This window comes from Ranitomeya imitator, chromosome 5 (genome assembly GCF_032444005.1).
Source record: "Ranitomeya imitator isolate aRanImi1 chromosome 5, aRanImi1.pri, whole genome shotgun sequence".
NCBI lineage: Eukaryota > Metazoa > Chordata > Amphibia > Anura > Dendrobatidae > Ranitomeya > Ranitomeya imitator.
In genome coordinates this window covers 55,718,805-55,741,148 of record NC_091286.1, presented here as the reverse complement: position 1 = coordinate 55,741,148, position 22,344 = coordinate 55,718,805, and the positions used below count along the sequence as shown (strand labels likewise).

Below are 22,344 nucleotides of genomic sequence, written 5' to 3'. Positions count from 1 at the left end.
AATGACCGGGCCAATTTTTACAATTCTGACCACTGTCCCTTTATGAGGTTATAACTCTGGAACGCTTCAACGGATCTTGGCGATTCTGACATTGTTTTCTCGTGACATATTGTAATTCATTTTAGTGGTAACATTTATTCGATATAACTTGCGTTTATTTGTGAAAAAAACGGAAATTTGGCAAAAATTTAGAAAATTTCGCAATTTTCCAACTTTAAATATTTATGCCCTTAAATCACAGAGATATGTCACGCAAAATACTTAATAAGTAACCTTTCCCACATGTCTACTTTACATCAGCACAATTTTGGAACCAAAATTTTTTTTTGTTAGGGAGTTATAAGGGTTAAAAGTTGACCAGCAATTTCTCATTTTTACAACACCATTTTTTTTAGGGACCACATCTCATTTGATGTCATTTTGAGGGGTCTATATGATAGAAAATACCCAAGTGTGACACCATTCTAAAAACTGCACCCCTCAAGGTGCTCAAAACCACATTCAAGAAGTTTATTAACCCTTCAGGGGTTTCACAGGAATTTTTGGAATGTTTAAATAAAAATGAATATTTAACTTTTTTTCACACAAAATTTATTTCAGCTCCAATTTGTTTTATTTTACCAAGGGTAACAGGATAAAATGGATGCCAAACATTGTTGTACAATCTGTACTGAGTACGCTGATACCCCATATGTGGGGGTAAACCACTGTTTGGGCGCATGAGAGAGCTCGGAAGGAAAGGAGCGCCATTTGACTTTTCAATGCAAAATTGACAGGAATTGAGATGGGACGCCATGTTGCGTTTGAAGAGCCCCTCATGTGCCTAAACATTGAAACCCCCCACAAGTGACACCATTTTGGAAAGTAAACACCCTAAGGAACTTATCTAGATGTGTGGTGACCACTTTGGCCCACCAATTGCTTCACAGAAGTTTATAATGCAGAGCCGTAAAAATAAAAAATCATATTTTTTCACAAAAATGATCTTTTCGCCCCCAATTTTTTATTTTCCCAAGAGTAAGAAGAAATTGGACCTCAAAAATTGTTGGCCAATTTGTCCTGAGTACGCTGATACCCCATATATGGGTGTAAACCATTGTTTGGGCGTATGGCAGAGCTCGGAAGGGAAGGAGCGCCATTTTACTTTTCAATGCAAAATTGACTGGAATTGAGATGGGATGCCATGTTGCGTTTGGAGAGCCCCTGATGTGCCTAAACATTGAAATCCCCACAAGTGACACCATTTTGGAAAGTAGACCCCTTAAGGAACTTATCTAGATGTGTGGTGAGCACTTTGACCCAACAAGTGCTTCACAGAAGTTTATAATGCAGAGCCGTAAAAATAAAAAATCTTATTTTTTCACAAAAATGATATTTTCGCCCCCAATTTTTTATTTTCCCAAGGGTAAGAGAAGAAATTAGACCACAAAAGTTGTTGTGCAATTTGTCCTGAGTGCGACGATACCCCATATGTGGGGGTAAACCACTTTTTGGGTGCATAGCAGAGCTCGGAAGGGAAGGAGCGCCATTTGACTTTTCAATGCAAAATTGACTGGACGACGCCATGATGGGACGCCATGTTGGTTTGGAGAGCCCCTGATGTGCCTAAACATTAAAACCCCCCACAAGTGACACCATTTTGGAAACTAGACCCCCTAAGGAACTTATCTAGATGTGTTTTGAGAGCTTTGAACCCCCAAGTGTTTCACTACAGTTTATAACGCAGAGCCGTTAAAATAATTTTTTTTTTTTCCGCAAAAATTATTTTTTAGCCCCCAGTTTTGTATTTTCACAAGGGTAAAAGAATAAATTGGACCCCAAAAGTTGTTGTCCAATTTGTCCTGAGTACGCTGATACCCCATATGTGGGGGGGAACCACTGTTTGGGCGCATGGCAGAGCTCGGAAGGGAAGGAGCGCCATTTGGAATGCAGACTTAGATGGATTGGTGTGCAGGCGTCACGTTGCATTTGCAGAGCCCCTGATGTACCCAAACAGTAGAAACCACCCACAAGTGACCTCATATTGGAAACTAGACCTCCCACGGAACTTATCTAGATGTGTTGTGAAAACTTTGAACCCCCAAGTGTTTCACTACAGTTTACAACGCAGAGCCGTGAAAATAAAAAATCCTTTTTTTTTCCCACAAAAATGATTTTTAGCCCCCCAAATTTGTATTTTCCCAAGGATAACAAGAGAACTTGGACCCAAAAAGTTGTTGCCCAATTTGTCTCGAGTACGATGATACCCCATATGTTGGGGTAAACCCCTGTTTGGGCGCACCGCAGAGCTTGGAAGTGAAGGAGCACTGTTTTACTTTTTCAATGCAGAATTGGCTGGAATTGAGATCGGACGCCATGTCGCGTTTGGAGAGCCCCTGATGTGCCTAAACAGTGGAAACCCCCCAATTATAAATGAAACCCTAATCCAAACGCACCCCTAACCCTAATCCCAACTGTAACCCTAACCACACCTCTAACCCTGACACACCCCTAATTCTAATCCCAACCCTAATCCCAACCGTAAATGTAATCCAAACCCTAACCCTAACCCTAATGGGAAAATGGAAATAAATACATTTTTTTTAATTTTATTATTTTTCCCTAAGGCTAGGTTCACATTGCGTTAGGGAAATCCGTTTAGCACTAGCGGATTGCGCTAACGCAATGTCTTTTTAGGTGTCGTGTTTAGTGGTCGCGTTAACGTCCCCGCTCTGGAAGATCGGGGATCGGACCTCGGGCGCGCCGCGGACGCTGCAAGCAGCGTCTGAGGCGCGCCACAAAAGAATGGCACCTTGCTAGTGCGAGCCGAAAATGGCACGCGCTAGCGATGCGCTACACCCGAAAATCACATTGCTGTCAATGGTTGTGCTAACGGACCCATTGCACGGCGTTAATTGTGACATTTTCGCCGTGCAACGCTGTCCGTTAGCGTTAACCCATTAACGCAATGTGAACCTAGCCTAACTAAGGGGGTGATGAAGGGGGGTTTGATTTACTTTTATAGCGTTTTTTATATCGGATTTTTATGATTGGCAGCCGTCACACACTAAAAGACGCTTTTTATAGCAAAAAAGTTTTTGCGTCTCCACATTTTGAGACCTATAATTTTTCCATATTTTGGTCCACAGAATCATGTGAGGTCTTGTTTTTTGCGGGATGAGTTGACGTTTTTATCGGTTACATTTTCGGACACGTGACAGTTTTTGATCGCTTTTTATTCCGATTTTTTGTGAGGCAGAATGACCAAAAACCAGCTATTCATGAATTTCTTTTGGGGGAGGCGTTTATACTGTTCCGCGTTTGGTAAAATTGATGAAGCAGTTTTATTCTTCGGGTCAGTACGATTACAGCGATACCTCATTTATATCATTTTTTTTATGTTTTGGCGCTTTTATACGATAAAAGCTATTTTATAGAAAAAATAATTATTTTGGCATCTCTTTATTCTGAGGACTATAACTTTTTTATTTTTTCGGTTATGATGCTATATGGCGGCTCGTTTTTTGCGGGACAAGATGACACTTTCAGAGGTACCATGGTTATTTATATCCGTCTTTTTGATCGCGTGTTATTCCACTTTTTGTTCAGCGTTATGATAATAAAGCGTTGTTTTTTGGCTCGTTTTTTTTTTTTTTTTTCTTACGGTGTTCACTGAAGGGGTTAACTAGTGAGCCAGATTTATAGGTCGGGTCGTTACGGACGCGGCGATACTAAATATGTGTACTTTTATTGTTTTTTTGTTTTGTTTTTTTAGGTAAAGAAATGTATTTATGGGAATAATATTTTTTTTTTCTGCTTTATTTAGGATTTTTTTTTTTTTTTTTACAAGTGTGGAAATTTTTTTTTTTACTTTTTCACTTTGTCCCAGGGGGGGACATCACAGATCACCGATCTGACAGTGTGCACAGCACTCTGTTAGATCGGTGATCTGACATACAGCCGGGCAGGATTAGAGCTGCAGCTGCAGCCTGATCCTGACCCGGAAGTGCTCCCTGCAGGACCCGGATGCAGCCCGGCGGCCATTTTGGATCCGGGGACTGCAGGGAGAAGACGCTCGGTACACGGTGAGTACATCACCGTGTACCGATAGTCTCAGGGAAGCCCGCAGGGAGCCCCCTCCCTGCGCGATGCTTCCCTGCACCGCCGGCACACCGCGATCATCTTTGATCGCGGTGTGCCGGGGGTTAATGTGCCGGGAGCGGTCCGTGACCGCTCCTGGCACATAGTGCCGGATGTCAGCTGCGATAGGCAGCTGACACCCGGCTGCGATCGGCCGCGCTCCCTTCGTGAGCACGGCCGATCGCATATGACGTACTATCCCGTCACTGGGAATTAAGTCCCAGGTCACCTGGACGGGATAGTACGTCATATGGGATTAAGGGGTTAATCAAATGAGGTGACAAATGAATTCAAAATCTAGTCCAGACATTGACAAGGTTCGAACAAAAGATTTTTTTATTTGAAATAATAATTTTCTCCTTCAAACTTTGCTTTCGTCAAAGAATGCTCCCTTTGCAGCAATTCCAGCATTGCAGACCTTTGGCATTCTAGCAGTTAATTTGCTGAGGTAATCTGGAGACATTTCCCCCCATGCTTCCAGAAGCCTCTCCCACAAGTTGGTTTGGCTTGATGGGCACTGTTTGCACCATACGGTCAAGCTGCTCCCACAACAGCTCAATGGGGTTGAGATCTGGTGACTGTGCTGGCCACTCCATTACAGATAGAATACCAGCTGCCTGCTTCTTCCCTAAATAGTTCTTGCATAATTTGGAGGTGGCTTTGGGTCATTGTCCTGTTGTAGGATGAAATTGGTTCCAATCAAGCGCTGTCCACAGGGTATGGCATGGCGTTGCAAAATGGAGTGATAGCCGTCCTTATTCAAAATCCCTTTTACCTTGTACAAATCTCCCACTTTACCAGCACCAAAGCAACCCCAGACCATTACATTACCTCCACCATGCTTGACAGATGGCGTCAGGCACTATTCCAGCATCTTTTCAGTGGTTCGGCATTTCACAAATGTTCTTCTGTGTGATCCAAACACTTCAAACGTGGATTCGTCTGTCCATAACACTTTTTTCCAACCTTCCTCTGTCCAATGTCTGTGTTCTTTTGCCCATATTAATCTTTTCCTTTTATTAGCCAGTCTCAGATATGGCTTTTTCTTTGCCACTCTGCCCTGAAGGCCAGCATCCCGGACTCGCCTCTTCACTGTAGACGTTGACACTGGCTTTTTGCGTGTACTATTTAATGAAGCTGCCAGTTGAGGACCCGTGAGGCGGCAATTTCTTAAACTACAGACTCTAATGTACTTGTCTTGTTGCTCAGTTGTGCAGCGGGGCCTCCCACTTCTCTTTCTACTCTGGTTAGAGCCTGTTTGTGCTCTCCACTGAAGGGAGTAGTACACACCGTTGTAGGAAATCTTCAGTTTCTTGGCAATTTCTCGCATGGAATAGCCTTCATTTCTAAGAACAAGAATAGACTGTCGAGTTTCACATGAAAGTTCTTTTCTTCTGGCCATTTTGAGAGTTTAATGGAGCCAACAAATGTAATGCTCCAGATTCTCAACTAGCTCAAAGGAAGGTCAGGTTTATAGGTTTTCTAATCAGCCAAACTGTTTTCAGCTGTGCTAACATACTTTCACAAGGGTTTTCAAGGGTATTCTAACCATCCATTAGCCTTCTTACACAGTTAGCAAACACAAAGTACCATAAGAACACTGGGGTGATGGTTGTTGGAAATGTGCCTCTATACACCTATGAAGATACTGCATTACAAACCAGACGTTTGCAGCTAGAATAGTCATTTACCACATTAACAATGTATAGAGTGTATTTCTGAATCAATTAATGTTAGCTTCATTGGAAAAAACGATCCAAAACGCAAGGCCAATTCGACCGGTTATTGGCTTCAGCAGAACAAAGTGAAGGTTCTGGAGTGGCCATCTCAGTCTCCTGACCTCAATATCATTGAGCCACTCTGGGGAAATCTCAAGTGCGCAGTTCATGCTAGACAGCCCAGGAATTTAAAGGAAATGGAGGCTTTTTGCCAAGACGAGTGGGCAGCTTTACCATCTGAGAAAATAAAGATTCTCAACCACAACTACCACAAAGACTTCATGCTGTCATTGATATTAGAGGGGGCAATCCAAGGTATTAAGAAATGGGGTATGTGAACGTTTGATCAGGGTCATTTGGATATTTTGGGTTGTCATTATGATTTAGAAGAAGAAAACACAATAGTTTGACAATAAATGGCTTCATCCAACCACTAACCATGAGTGGAGAAAAGTTTTGGTGTTATCATTCATATTCTCTGAAAAAAGGTCAAGAAAGCAAAAATTTTGCTGGGGTATGTAAACTTTTGAGCACAAGTGTGCACACTATATATGTTTATGCTTAATGTCAGTTTGATGTTTTAACGTGCAAAGAAATCCAGATTTGGATCTCAAAACCTAGGAAACATTTCCCCAAGTCTTAGTTCTCTCTACCTTACATATGAGAGACTTCTGTTTAGGTGTAAGCACTCATCTCTTCAAGGCTTGCTCAGTATTAAGAACATTTCTAGTCCATTAAAGGAGACATATTGTAAACTAAAGAAGCAAAACTGCAAACAATCAAGAGCAATGGAAAAAGAAAAACTCTGCCATGTTTTAGCAAAACTGAGGGCCTGGCATTCAAAGAAAAACACGCTTTAAAACTGGCCTCGATAAGTCTTCATATTTTGTCCAACTCTCCAAATTTCTTAAAGGGAATCTGTCAGCAGGTTTCTGCAACATCATGTAAGAGCAGCATAGTGTAGGGGAAGAGACCCTGATTCCAGCAATGAGTCACTCACTGGGCTGTTTGGTGCAGTTCTGATAAAATCACAGATGTATCTGCTGCAGATCTAGCAGTTCTCTGAATGCTGAGCTTTGTATAACTCTGCCCACCACACGGATTGGCAGAAAGTGGTGGTAGGGTGGGCTTATACAGAGCTCATGAATATGGAGGACTACATGGCAGCAGGTTTACTAGTCTTTTACTAGTCTTCTACTGAATCTGAAGTGGGTTTCATTTTTAATCAAAACTACAGTAAGTAGACCAGTAAGTGACACATTTTTGGAATCAAGGTCTCTGTCTCTACACTATGTTGCTCTCAGATTAGGTGGCAAAAACCTAGTGGCCGATTCCCTTTAAGAAAAATCATAGCGATGCCACAATCTTGTTTAGGTACGCTATAGAAACTAAAAATACATTTTTATTAAACGTAATTAACCTGGAATAACCACATATAATATCCACTTGCCATTTCCATGGCACGAGGCAGTAATCGCGCAGCTTTAAGCTATTTAATTCTGTAACCACCTGCTGAGAGTTGCAAGGAGATGAGTAGGAAAAAAATCCAGCTCATGCAAGCAACATATCTGACAGCGTACCACCCATGCTAAATGTCACCCTGGGCTAATAAATTGTGATGTTTAATATTTCATTGCTACGTCTGCTCTTCTCATTACAGTAAATGGCCGCCGGCAACTTATTAAATGAAAATGACTTAATGTACATAATTGTTCATGGGAAGTGCGACAAGGCAGGAAAGGTAGAACTAGCTAATTGTACATGAATGATAAGGAATAACTGAGTGGAACTCAATATAGGAATTATAGCGGGGATTACACTGGCTGTGGGGTACCATAATATTCGGTTAGGTACAGAAATATTAGGACAGTGACCGAATCTTTGTGATTTGGGCTCTGAATGCCACTATTCTGGATTCCAAATGAAACAAATGAGATGCAATTTAAGTGTAGACTTTCAGGTTTAATTAATGGGGTTGAACAAAAATATCCTGTGAAACATTTAGGAATTGCAAGCATTTTTCTACAAACCGTCCTCATTTCAGGGGCTCAAAAGTAATCGGACAAATTAACTTTACCATAAATAAAATGTTAATTTTTTACACTTCGTAGATAGAGAATCCTTTGCTGAAATCTGGAAGCCATGGACGTCATGATTCTGCGAGAGCACTGTTCATAGTTAGGATGGCGACAACCCAAAATTTAAAGGGAACCTGTCATCTGAATTTGGCGGGACTGGTTTTGGGTCATATGGGCGGAGTTTACGGGTGTTTGATTCACCCTTTCCTTACCTGCTGGCTGCATGCTGGCTGCAATATTGGATTGAAGGTCATTCTCTGTCCTCCATAGTACATGCCTGCACAAGGCAAGATTGCTTTGCGCAGGCGTGTACTATGGAGGACAGAGAATGAACTTCAATCCAATATTGCAGCCAGCATGCAGTCAGCGGGTAAGGAAAGGGTGAATCAAACACCCAAAACCTCCGCCCATATGACCCAAAACCAGTCCCGCCAAATTCAGGTGACAGAGTCCCTTTAAATTGCGAAGATAAGGAGTACAACAGAGGCAGCGGAGGGGCTGTGGCTGAGCCGAAGACCCTACCAACAGTCCTGCCCCATAGCACGAAGAGATGAGGAAACCAAAATGTATCATGTTGAGCAATTGTTACCATCCACCTCTCGTGTCTCCCCTTTTCCCCATAGTTTGTAAGCTTGCGAGCAGGGCCCTCACTCCTCCTGGTATCTGTTTTGAACTGTGATTTCTGTTATGCTGTAATGTCTATTGTCTGTACAAGTCCCCTCTATAATTTGTAAAGCGCTGCGGAATATGTTGGCGCTATATAAACAAAAATTATTATTATTATTATTATTTAAAGAAAACCAGACTCCTTTAAGGCTGATCGATGGTTTGTACCTTGTGGTGAACCCTCTTTATTTGCTCACATGAAGTATTCTCTTTTTAGTAGACTTAAGATACTGAAACACCTATTTCCTGGAGAGTGTTCTTCACATGGGTGGATGCTGAGAAGGGGTTTTTCTTCTCCATGGAAAGGATTCTGCGATCATCCACCACTGATACCTTTTGGGGATGTCCAGACCTTTTTGAGTGCCCAAGGTCACCAGCTTAATTTTCTTTTTGCAGAATGTACTAAACTGTTGATTTAGCCACTCCTAAAATTCATACTCTCTCTCTGATGAATTACTCCTTTTTTTTCAGCCTAACGATGGTCTGCTTCTCTTCTACTGAGAGCTCCTTAGACCGCATATTGTGGGTTCACAGCAACAGCTTCCAAATGCAAATGCGACACCTGGAATCAACTACAGACCTTTTATTTGCTCAATTGATGGATTAATGAGGGACTAGCTCATGCAGCCCATTAAAGAGATTTTGAGATAATGATCCAGTTACTTTTGGTCCCTTTAAATAGAGACAGCTACTGTTATTAAAGAGCTGTAATTCCTAAATCCTTACTCCAATTAGGATGTGAATACCCTCAAATTAAGGTTGAGAGTCTGCACTTTCAGCACATTTTTATTATATCTCTATCTTAACCCCTTCACGACCTAACCCCGCATTTTTTCCGGCACATGACAGCTGATTTGATCCAAATATATTCACCCCTTTGTTATTTTTCATGTTTTGCTACCTCACAATCTGGAATTTCACTGTTTTTTTGAGGGTTTGCATTAGTTCATGTAAAGAACAGGTCTACTAATGCGAACATTTTATTTTCTTTTTTTTGTGAAGTAAAGAACAATTTGGATAAAATAACTAAAAATTTCAGTGTGCATAACTATTCGCTCCCCTAAAGTTAGTAATTTGTAAATTTGTAGAGCCTCCTTTTGTGGCAATTTCAACAGCAAGTTACCTTACGAGCATGGTCATGAAGGGGTTTAATATGTTTTGGTAACCTAGCTGTATCTGGTTCTGCGTATGAAAGAAAAGCTTTAGCAGTTTTGTCACCATAAAAAAAGTTGAAGGCACTTCATAGGTTATGGTTATGGGGAGAAACATATCTATGTGCATCGTCATGCATACTGAACGCTATGGCAGCCTTTAAGATTAATACCTATTAGAAGAAAAAATTGTCCTAACCCACTGATTTTTGAGGGAATGGCAAACCATTTAATGTGTATGGGACTCCTGAATGTCCCCCGGGTGGTCAGAATTTTTTCATTTACACACTGGAAGGAGTCTCATCAACACCAATGGCTGGCAAAGCATCAGACCATCCCAGGGAGTCCAGCTACCCTTACTTGCACTTCCTGTATGGTAGTAACATGCCCTTTAAGTGTCCATCCCTAAGGGCATGTTCAGACAAGATTGTTTTTTGCTCTGTGTGCTATCAACCTATTGCGGCTCTCTTCTTGCTTTGTGTCAATGACATGTCCTATGTCACCCACACAGTGTCCTTTACATAGCGCTCCTGCGCAGGCGCACTTCTCTACCCTGCCGAGGGCAGAGCAAAGTACTGTACTGCACATGTGTACGCCGGTGCTCTTTGTCCTTTCCCCGTGCATGAGCATTACAGTACTTTGCTCTGCCCTCGGCAAGGCAGAAAGAGGTGCAAGAAGAGAGGAGACGCCGGATCAAGAACAGTGACGCCCATCGGACTGGACCACTCCATAAGCAAGTATAATAAAAAAACTCTTTTTTGTTTTATGGAGAGCGCATTGGGAATATATAGACGGCATTCTAGAATGCTGGGCAAACCATGGTGACAGATTTCCTTTAAAAAAAATTATGGACAGGGCAAAAAAGTTCCCTATTTTTACAGACTGTCCTGGAATTTCTGGACGGTTGGCAATCCTGACGACAGTGTAATCACGCATGCGCCATTTCACTGAAAAGTAAGAAAAGCATAAATCTACTGAGGATGTGCGTCCTTTCATTAAAGAACTGCTGGTCTTATCCATGGGCAACTAACTAGGCAAAAGCCTCCGACATACAGACTTAATAAGGTCAATATCGGGAGCAGTGAGCCCTTTTGGAAATTGACTGCATTTGACAACTTTATTTTAGAATTTAAGCCACTGATCTATGACTGATTTTATGGTAATACCCTTTAACCCACAATTATTAAGGACAACACATTGATTTTATCACCAAAATGTCTTCTCACCTTGGAAGATTTCCTTCGACTTCTTCTGGTCCACACCACAACCAATTTGTCTGGCTGCCTATATTAACACAGAAAACATTCTTGTTATTCATTTAAATTCTTGAAAATAAAAAATCAATAATAGCTGTCTTAATTCACACAAGCACATAGGCCCCAATTCATCAAAGTGTTTCAACCAGAAATGTGGCATAAAACACTTAGAACATTTTAGTACAAAACAGAGTTGTGCAAACATTTTGCATGTTTTGGTCAGCTCTGCCAAAATGGGTTAGGCTGGGGCAGGACAGGACATGACGACACCTGCTCGTCTAATTCATAGCGAGTTATTGTGTTCCTTATGGCACAAATCTTACTCCAGTCTCTGACTAGAGTAAGACTTTTGGTGTGGTGTACAAAGGCACATGTGCCCCTTTTACAAAAAGCCTGATTTGTTAAGAGGAACGTTTCTTAATCATTCACTTCTAGCTCCAACAAGCCGAACAACATGTGTATTGTTGAATCGGAGCCATAGATTCAGTAAGACACATCCATATAGTGAATTCATGAAAAAATACACAATTACAAATGCTACAGAGGAGGGGAGTTGAATTGGTTGGGACTAGTTTACCTAAGACATTGGCAGAGCATGGAGTTTGTAGGACACTGTTTACTTTCATACTTTAGTCGGCCCTTGAGTTGGTCAGGCATTGTTCAATTTCACACCAGTGTTCACTTAACAAATATCACTAATTTAATTAAACTATACTAATCCTGACTGCCATTCTCAGGTGAGGAGACCAAGACATTATGGCTTAAATTTGGGAAAAAACACAAAAAAATTGGTTTCACATCCTGCTGTGCATGCTTTTTTTTTTCACTAAAAATACAGCATCACCTGATACCTGCGTTTTTAACGTGTGCTTTTGCTGTGTTTCTGCACTTACTCATTGCTTTCTATGGGAGCAAAAACAGCTGCAAAAACTCTGAAAGAATTGACATACTGCAGTTTTCAAAAAACGCAGTCGTTTTCCAATTCAGTCAGGAAATTAAAAGTGTGTGTGCACGAGGTTTCTGAAATCTCATAGCTTTTGCTAGAAATGTAAAACGCAGCTTAATTAAAACTTGCATTAAAAAGCAGCAAAAACGCAATGTGTGAACATAGCCTAAAAGGGATTTTATCATCATCTTTCTCCAGGAACAAACCACTCTCCTGCCTGCCGGCTTCCTGTTTGCCAGGGTCAGTGGACTCCTTATGATTCACAGTTCAGACCAGCGGCATGGATGAGTTGCTGGGCCGAACTGAGTGCAGGGACATTGAAGCTGGTCACATTCAGTAATCTGGACAGTTTCAAAGTGAGAGGAGAGTGACACACCACCATATGTCACTCTCCACAAGGAGAAACCTTACCCCTTAGACCCCAGTCCAGAGCCTCTCATCTAGCCAAATCAGTTCTCATGCTTCGCACTGACGAGGGCCAACAGCCCGAAACACCGTGTCTGCGAATTGAGATACTGATTTGGCTTTTATCCTAAGTCATATTGCAAGGCTCGTTAAAGGGTTGATTGTGACTTGTAGGATCGCTACTTCCAACAGGTGGTGCTATAGAGTTCCTCTTTTTCTCTGAAGAGGCAACCTGCATAAAGCAAGAGGAGACTTACAACCTTAGGCTACGTTCCCACTTTGGTTTTTCTCTGCAGGCAAAACCTGCTCTCTTGGCAGTTTAGAAGCACCTTACAAAAAGCAGGTTTTGCTGCATTTTTGTTGTCTGTTGCGCAAGCTCATAAGTTTAGTGCCCCCTCCCCCCCCAAAAAAAAAAACACAATACAACTTTCTTAGGTTTCTGCACCAAAAACGCTGCAAAACCGGATACTTGCCTTTTTTGCTGCGTTTTTGCACTTACCCATTGCTTTATATGGGTGAAAAAATGCTGCAAAAACTCAGCACAAACGCTGAAAGAAGTGCCATGCTGCAGTTTTCAAAAACACAGCGGTTTTTCAAATCATTACCTTTTCTGGTAATGTAAAACGCAGATTAAAAATTGCGCAAAAAAAAAAAAAGGCAGCAAAAATGCAACGTGTGAACATAACCTTAGAAGACTGACCAACTCTGTTAAATTGCAAAGGTGTCCGGTAAGCTAGGCAATGAACAGTAAACTGAAAAATCCCCCCATGCATAAGAATGAGGAATATTTTTAATAAGAGGTACATTGCACAGTTCCCTCTTCTTACAAGCACTTTACAATTTTCACCATTTACATAAATAAAAAAACCCATCTAATGAAATGATGCTCTGGTATTTTTATTCCATGGGGAATGCAAGAAATTACTCCCAGGATATGAATTTATTGCGTGATTTATGGTGAAAGGAATCCTTTATCAATGCCAAAAAACCACCAGCATGTATGTCATCAAGCAGCTAAGATTTAGCGCCTAAACATGTCTATGGCCATTTGGACATTCGGAAGTAAAAGCAGCTCTCCAGGCCGGCAGCACGTGCACGGCATAAAAAAGCCAAAGCCGAAAAAGCCAAAGCCGGCACGTCTTGCTTTACCGCACTTGTGCAGGGTCTCAGATCATTCTGAGTACGGTAATTCACTTAATACCTAGAGCTGATAAAGGTGGTTTCATCATCGGCACGTCCGTGAAGCCAATCCAAGCCTGTATATACATACAGTGGAGATTTAGTAGCCCCAAAACTAGGGGTGGGGTCCCTTTAGCTACTGGGACCCTCTTAATGCAACGAGGAATCTGTGATGCAGAGTCTTGTTGATAATACCGCTGTGTGTTAAAAATGTAAATGGGGTCTCTGTACGAAAGTAACATTTGTCTGAAAATGCTAAAAAGTAGTATCCATCTTCAGAGCAATCAGCCATAAAATTATGATACGGTTCATGATCAAAGCGACATTAAAACACATTTATATAATATTCAGAGGTAGGACATAAAAGTGTAATCTGGCCAGTGATAATTAGCATTAATGATGCCTATTATGGCTATGCTACTGGAAGGCCAGGTTCAGACCGCTGTCTGTGCACAGCACGCTCTTTGCTGGGTTTCTATATGAAAGGAAATGCAATATGAAGACATAATCCTACATAATACCTGAGCTATTCTTCCACTTTCTGATCCCTTATTGTTTGTATGCCTGTCCCAGCTGGCCTAGAAACTGGAAACCATTGTGCAGGACTAGCTGCCAGTTGTATGCGCTCCGGACTTCCTTTCCATCACTTCCTGCATTCTATGTGATTTTTTATATATATGATAACTAAAAAGTAAAGCATTGGGGTTACAATGATTGTTTAAGGCTATGTTCACAAATTGCTTTTTTTCTGCAGCCAATTCTTGATCTCTTGGCAGACAAAAAGCTGGTATTCTGTTTTTTTTTGATGCTTTTCTTGCTGTGTTTTGGAGGATCCCAAAATTCAGCTTTGCTTCAACCATGCAAGCATGAACAATATGAGGTTTTAGGCCACCAATGCAAGACGAGTGTGAAACCATTAAAAAAAAAATGAAAAAAGGGCAATTTGATCAAATTATTTAGTGGACAAAAGTTTTTATGTGTGAAAAAAAAGTGACTGTTCTGAACAAAAAAAGTTCACACGAGTTCATGAAAAAATACAAATGTATCTCTCATTTCATTTCATATGAAAATGAAAAAATACAATTGCAAATGTAAAAACGGCAGGGGTGTTGAGGGTCAGGCATAGTTTACCCAAGACATTAAGCAGTGCCCATTAAATATAATGATGAACAGAATGCAGTTTGGTAATTAAGCTAGGTTACGTACGTGCTCACTCTGTGGAGAAACCCGCCTCCCCACCCCCACAAAAGTGCGGAAGCTCATCCTGCTTGTCTGTAACTATAGACAAATAAATCTTGACAACAGGCAGAGGAAAGCAAGTTGCTCAGGGTAGACACACTTTGTGACTAGGGATGAGCGAGTGGTCATACTCTGATATCACTCGAGTATCATGGTGCTATGATGTGCTCGGCACTTGGAGATCACTAACAGGTGCTCGAATTTGAAACTCAAATCCCCATCCAGCATGTGTGTCGCATGTTACACAGCCAATAAGCATGCAGGGATTGCCTGCGAGTCACTGTAATGCCGTTGCCATCTTGGTAGTGCCACTACTTCATCAGAGGTTATAAAAGGACAGGCGCCGCCGCGCTCGACTCACGGACGCCATTGCACAGTTCAGGGACAGTTCTTATTGGAGGGAGAGAGCGCTTGTCCAAACCTGTGTGTGCACAGTTTAATGAATCAGAGTCCTCTAGTGTTGCTACTGGTGCTGAAGCATCATACTAACAGTCCTTCTAAGGGCTAATCTTGTGCTTTGCTGTGCGTATCAGATACATTCTGCATTTAGCCTAGGAAGGGACAGTTGCAGGAGCTGGTAGAGTGGCTCAATACAATCTCTAGGCAGGGCTTAAAGCTTTGCAGTCCGTTGCAAAATATACAGCTCTGGCAAAAATTAAGAGACCACTGCAAAATTTTCAGTTTGTCTGATTTTTCTTTTTATATCTATATTTTTGAGTAAAATGTTCTTTTATTCTATAAACTTCTGACAACATGTCTCCTAATTTCAAAGCAATACATTTTGCATTCTTTTTCTGAAAAGTAGAAATGGTCAAAATGGAAAAAAAAAAAAACCTCAGTGCTTTCAAATCTCAAATAATGCAAAGAAAACAAGTTCATAATCACTTAGAAACAACAATACTAATGTTTTAACTCAGGAAGAGTTCAGAAATCAATATTTTGTGGAATAACCATGATTTATATTGACAGCTTTCATGCGTCTTGGCATGCTTTCCACCAGTCTTTCACACTGCTTCTGGCGCAAAAATTTAAGCAGCTCTTCTTTAAATAATGGCTTGTGACTATCCATCATCCTCTTGATTACATTGCAGTGAGGTTCAGGTCTGGAGATTGGGCTGCCCACAACAGGGTTTTGTTGCACCGGTCTCTTAATTTTTGCCAGAGCTGCAAAAATTTACCCCTTTTTTTTTTTTTTGGGGGGGGGGGGGGGGGGGGCTGAAAAAATTGACTATATTGTAATAATCTATAGAGTATTGTGCGCTTTGTCGTACATTTTGGTGTTATATAACACTCCCAAAGAGTTTAAATTTTTTACCGTATTCAATTACTCATCCATAATTATGTGCTCTGTGGTACATTTCTGTGCTATATAACACTCCAAAAAAGTGTTGAAACATTTTTCTAAATTCAATTATTCATTCATATAATATTAGTGCTTAGTGGCCAACAAAGATGACAGAATCCCGTGAAACTCCCAAAGGAGAGATGGGAGGAATATTGGAGCCAGATCAAGATGGCGTGACAGCAGGTGGCAGGAGTCTGTGGTCCGGAACAGGTCAATTTCCCGGAACCACCAAGGCCCGAAACCAGGTCGCAGCCGTCACTGCTGGGGTTCTTGTGAACTGCAGACAAGATCGCCATGATCCAACTAGTGAGCTGACTGCATTTCTTAGACTGGTCAGAAAAGAGGAGGACCAGGGCTGGAGACATGCTAGAGGGCCTGCTAGCTGTAAGGTACCGACATCTGGCATCCTGGAGAGATGTTGTTACATATGATCGGTAGCGGAGATGGGGGTCCATCGAATAGTTTGGGACCCGTCATTACACCTTGTTCAACCAGCGGGCAGTAGAAATGGAACACTTGCCTCGAAAGTTGCAAGAGCTGAGGACTGGAACCAAGTTCACATTCCTGAAAGTGGAGGGGCAACATCGCTGGTATGTGGTTGATGTGTTCTGAGAAGGAAAGGAGCAGGATGAAGCCTTCTTGAGACAGGAACAGACCTGGAAGAGGCTCCTCGAGGCAGCTCAAGACAGGGCTACCACCCCCGAGAGATTGGACTGTTCTTGAGGTACTCCACCTCCTATGCTGGAGCAGGCAATGATGCAGGTGACACCACAGGTGGCTGTCATCCATTTCTACAGTCAGGGGCTCTGGCACTACACGAAGCCAGGTTACTTACATCCCAGGCACCTGGGAATCGGGCTCCAGGAAGCAGGTGGAATCCCACCAGTCTCCTGTGGAAGGAGAAAAAACAGATACCTGAAGAGGATTACTGAATTACTCTCCTTATACTTTTTTCCTGGCTTTGCATTCTGTGCAAAGCCTTTATGAGTGTAGAAGACTGGAATACATCAACTACACTTTCAAAATATTTGAATGCAACCCACCAGTTGTTGCCTTTCAGGGGTGTGTGAATGAGTGGATGACCCTCCTTATTTTTTCCTGGTGTAAAGCCTTTATAAGTGTAGAAGGACCACAAATAATCTTTGTTCACAATATTTGAATAAGGTACTACAGTTGGTGCATTGAATAGTGTATGGATGATATTGCTTGTCATTTTTGGCAGGCTTTCCACTTAGTGCACAGCCTTTATGCGCCTAGGGGTACCACTACATGACAATTTGAAGTGAATGTATATGAGGCCCTCCTTTGTCACTAATACAGGTTATATCGGAGTCCCTTTTCCATCATATTTTTTGGCAGTTCTTGCTTTCTTCATAAATTACACTGTAATTTCCAACGTTTTAATAAAAAATTAAATTTTGGTTTACTTGAATTATTTTTATCTTTTTTAAATTTGCCTTATATTACAAGTCATTACACAAAAAAGAAGGTTTAACATTTTTTTTTCCTGTAAACTCCAATTTCGCGTTTTTGAATGTTTTCTTGTCACTCCTTAAAGTGGAGTAAAAGAGTGACACCTGTTGTCAGCATCGATCAGGGAGTCAGATGCTTACAGGGGTCTTCCCCATGCTCTTATCGTTCCATTCAGCACTTTTTCCAACCATTTGAACATTTTTACTGCCCCCAGACCTCTTTGTAGGGTCTGCCGAAAAAATGCTCAATTTCCCTTTGACTCACATAATACTCATTACATGAAAAAAGCACCAGAGCAGCATTAGGAATTGCTCAGCTCGTGTAACAAGCATCTGAGCATTTTAGTGCTTGCTCATCTTTATTTGTGACCACAAGTTTAGAGCAATTTTATTTTTATTTATTTTTTACACACAATAAAACATTTTTATTAATAAAAGTACTGTATATTTCATTTTTGATCGTGTCCTCATTGGCAATCTAATAAGCAAAACTTTTTGGAAACCAATAAAAAGGTCTAATTCAATGTAGTGGAATAAAACTACACACACACAAAAAAAAAAAAACATGCTAGGGATCTTCAAATTCAAAGCATACTTATCCTTGTATTAATACTTTGAATTTCCTCTAAACTTTCAGTGTTCCCCCATGGATTACCTATGGACATACTCCCCTACAATTATTTGCCACTTCTTGACCTTCAAAAATTAGAAAAAGGGTATTTTCCGAAAACAACACTGCAAATCACCATGGACTACAATAGAGATTGCAGCCCAGCCACTTTACAAGAGACAATTGTTTGCAAAAACGTAATACAGGTGTTTTATTAAGCAAGGAGCAGTCAGAAACAATTTTTTCTGATATTATCAGGTTGCTTATTTTCACATGAACTACTGATTTAAGAAACAAAAACTTAAAACTAGTCATCCAAACTGAAAAAAAATAGTTAAATATTGCAGAGCCTGGCTACCAGTAGAAAGCATGTACGGTAACTGCTCTTGGCCATTGATTGCATCAGTCACATACTTTAATAAAGGCCGAGTGGCCCACCAGAACGCCAATCCTGGATAGAAATACTGGGAGAAATTATAATTTTTTTATAATAGTTTTAGAAGGTGTTTTTTTTTTTTTTTCTTTTTTGTTTTATAAAATTAGCTTTTTTTTTCAGTAGTCGTATAACCCTGTTATTGCCTTTTCCACTCCCTTCAGTTGAACAAAAACGATGTATTTTATTAAAATGGGTATATATGGGCAGTTTTTCCATAATGAAAGCAGACGTCTCATTTTGGGGAAGGAGTAAGGCTACGTTCACATTTGCGTTGTGCGGCGCTGCGTCGGCGACGCAACGCACAACGCAAATATGAACGCATGCACAAACGCTGCGTTTTGCGACGCATGCGTCGCTTTTTGCATGGTTACGGGTGCAGGAAAAACTGCATCATGCTGCGTCGCCTGCGCCCTGACGCATGCGCTGCAGCGACGCATGCCTCGCAAAACGCAAATGCAACGCATGTCCATGCGCCCCCATGTTAAATATAGGGGCGCATGGCTCGTGCGTCGCCGCGGCTGCGCCCGACGCAGCCGGGAGCGGCGCAAATGTGAACATAGCCTAAGTGCTGCCAACAGCGATGATCTCCGAGTGTTAACCCAATATTGATGGTGGCTTCGTGCTCTACAGATCTGACTCTGCCATGGTTTATACTTCATTACTGGTCACTCTGACACCGGCTCTTATCACTAAACTACAAGGTTTAGATAAACTGCTTGGTTTTTCCCAGGGTCAGACAGGTTTCCGTCTCTGTTACAAGGTCGTCACTTAGCCAAAGAGATTTGATGACACAAACATAGGCTCTTGTCCTATAATCTGCCATCCGCTTATCAATAACAAAGCCATGGAAAAACAAACATTGCCACTTAACAACTATTGTGCTATCGAGATAAGTTTTTAGTGATTCTGCATAGTCTGCTGGTACATCTTACTATATTATCTTCCTTTATTATACACTATTATGCGCTTCTTATAGGAAAAGGTTTTTCTTCCCACAGCAGCTTGCTCTAGGTAAAATAAAATCAGCATTACTCACCATCTGCTGCGCCAGCACTGTCTTTCCGCTACTGACCCTTATATTTGAAGACAGGCTGCAGCACTGACATCACAACAATATTCATGACCACTGCTACCAATCACATATTCGCCAAACACCCCTTAATATTAAATTCGGACACATCAATAGAACTAGATGACTCATTTATAATATATGACAATGTCCCAAGATTAGATCGAATGGTCTGCATCCTTCTAGAAACTATGGGGACGTGTCTTGTATTGCAATTTAAAGGTTGAATTTTGATTTTCCTGCAATACACGACAGTGCCCCCTGGAGAAAAGTAGCGCTGTAACTTCTGCACAAGGCATAAATTAAGAGGGTCCTTTAACATGAGCAGATTTCTGGCCTACAACAAGCACCAATCGTCAATATAACAAGTTGATTAGCGTTCGTTAAGTATGAGGTCCAACTTGGGTTCAGAACTCCTAAAGCAGCTGCTAATGAGCCACGGTCTATCAGTTACGGTAATTACCACGAGCTTTCTAATAGGTAATGATCACATTGATTTGGAAAAACCCCATGGCAATTAGGCAAACCATTTGCAATTAATTTCTAATGAAAACTGCTGCGACTTTTCCTTACTAGCTGCACTTCAAATGTGGGCTACAGGGTCTCTGAACGCTAGGTGGGACCCCAGCCTTAAAGGGTCTTTTAAAAGGGCAAATTAAACTGTACAGAGACCAATGTCTGTTATCCTCATCATTGGGATCCCAGTTTGCATATTGTGGGCATCATAGCCCCGGGAAACGTGCAAATTTTCTTTTCTGTTTGATTGCAGTGGTGTTAATTATCAGCCAGTGCAACCCACTACTCTACCTCCTGATCTAGCAAAGCAAGACTACCTTGTGACCAGGAGCCAGTTTACAGAATACAAATATACTTTTTACAGCATTATGCAATATGGTGCAGCTTAAAGTGAACCTGTCGGCACAGTAACCTACAGTGTCAGGTCGTTATACTGATTACAATGATTCCTGGTGATGAAATCTGTCTTGTGGTTGTTTAATCTTTATTTGTAGTTTTGAGTTAATGATATGGTCGGGCTCCGGGGCGGCCTGTGGGGGTCTTCATGTGATGCTGTGATTACGTATTCATACTGCAGACTGCTGACAGGTCTCTGATCTCTCTCTGACCTGACCCCTAGTTTATATAATGAATATTATATATATACACATTGAAAGGAAAAAAAAACCAAAACCTTCTGCTGGCAGGTAAGGGCCGCGGCACCTGCGCTGCAACATAATCGCATGTGTAATGTGCATATAATTAATATGGATGAGGTGATCCTGATATTAAAAAAAAAAAATAATCCATCTGAGAATGGCGCCTGAAAGCTATCGGTGTATAAAGAGGTGATCTGAGAGCTGCTACTGCGCAGGCGCCACCCTCTTTATATAGAGAAAAAAAATTCCTTTTCCAAGATGGCGCCTGCGCAATAGCAGCTATCAGATCGCCTCTTTATACACAGATAGCTGCTACTGCGCAGGCGCCATTTTCAAATGGATTTTTTGGGGGGGAATATCAGGATCACCTCATCCATATTAATTATATGCACATTACACAGGCCGATGCCTGGCAGCAGAAGGTTTTTTTTTTTTTAGTATGTCATAACCATACAGCTGAATGGCTGATCTGAGCACCACATGAAGGACCCCCCACAGGCCGCCCCGAAGCTCGAGCATATCCTTAACTCAAAACTGAAAATAAAGATTAAACAACAACCACAAGACAGATTTCATCACCAGGTATCATTGTAATCAGTATAACGGCGCTGACCAGACACTGTCTGTAGGTTACTGTGCGCAGTCCTGCTGACAGGTTCACTTTAATACTATAACAGTCTCCTCTTTCCCTATAATATAACAAGCACAAAATAGGATAATGCTAAAGGACTATTCTCAACAAATTTTCAGGAGCACATCGCTCCCCTGCCTCAAGACTTCCTGCTTGCTGGGGGAGCAGTCCTGAATGATTGACCGTACAGATTATCTCCACTGTCACGACATTGGCTCGAACTGTACGCTCTCCTAAGCGGCTAGCAGAGGCAGCCATACATCTATAGCATTGGAGGAGCGCACGGTCACTGAAGCTGGAATTGAAGTAAGCTAGCTTTAGACCAGTGCGTGCAAGCTCCATAGCAAAGAGCTTGTAAGCGCTGTGCTCCTTGCCTAGGAAACAGGCCACCACTGATAGAATACAGATTTGGCTGGTGGTAACCCAGGCATTTGGCAATTGTGCCCATGATAATCCCTTTAAAAAATAGAAAGTTTCTGAGCGACAAAATGAAGTGTGACCAATAGAGGGGATTCTCTTCTCAGACACACAGCTGTAGAATTTGGACAGCTTAATACTGCCAAGAAAATTATAAGAACAGTTACTGTTCTGCAAGATCAACATAGCCCACAGAAAATAACACACAAAAAGATCAGAATGTAATCCAACAGCGATCTGAGTGTCACATGCATAAATGAAGGAAAAACCACAGGTTTGATCTTTTAAAGAGAACTTCAACCCCATGAACTACCCTCTTCAAAGAGGACCAGGTTATCTGTCAAAAGTGGCCAGCTGTATTCCCATTGTTCACCTGAGCGTTCAGAGTTTATTTTTTTTGTTTTTTTAATTGCTTTTAATTTTAATATCTTTTAATTTGCTATACACTACAAG

General features: G+C 41.4%; 1 protein-coding gene across 7 annotated transcripts in view; it reads right to left on the bottom strand.

Moving 5' to 3' along the window:
• EHBP1 (EH domain binding protein 1) overlaps positions 1 to 22,344 on the bottom strand; it is a 473,001-nt gene that overhangs the window by 364,385 nt on the left and 86,272 nt on the right. For all 7 annotated transcript variants that reach the window (XM_069768694.1, XM_069768687.1, XM_069768690.1 and 4 more), the window contains exon 3: positions 10,959 to 11,016. In XM_069768694.1, coding sequence (XP_069624795.1) covers positions 10,959 to 11,016 — 58 coding nt within the window. The remainder of the gene's footprint in view (positions 1 to 10,958; positions 11,017 to 22,344) is intronic.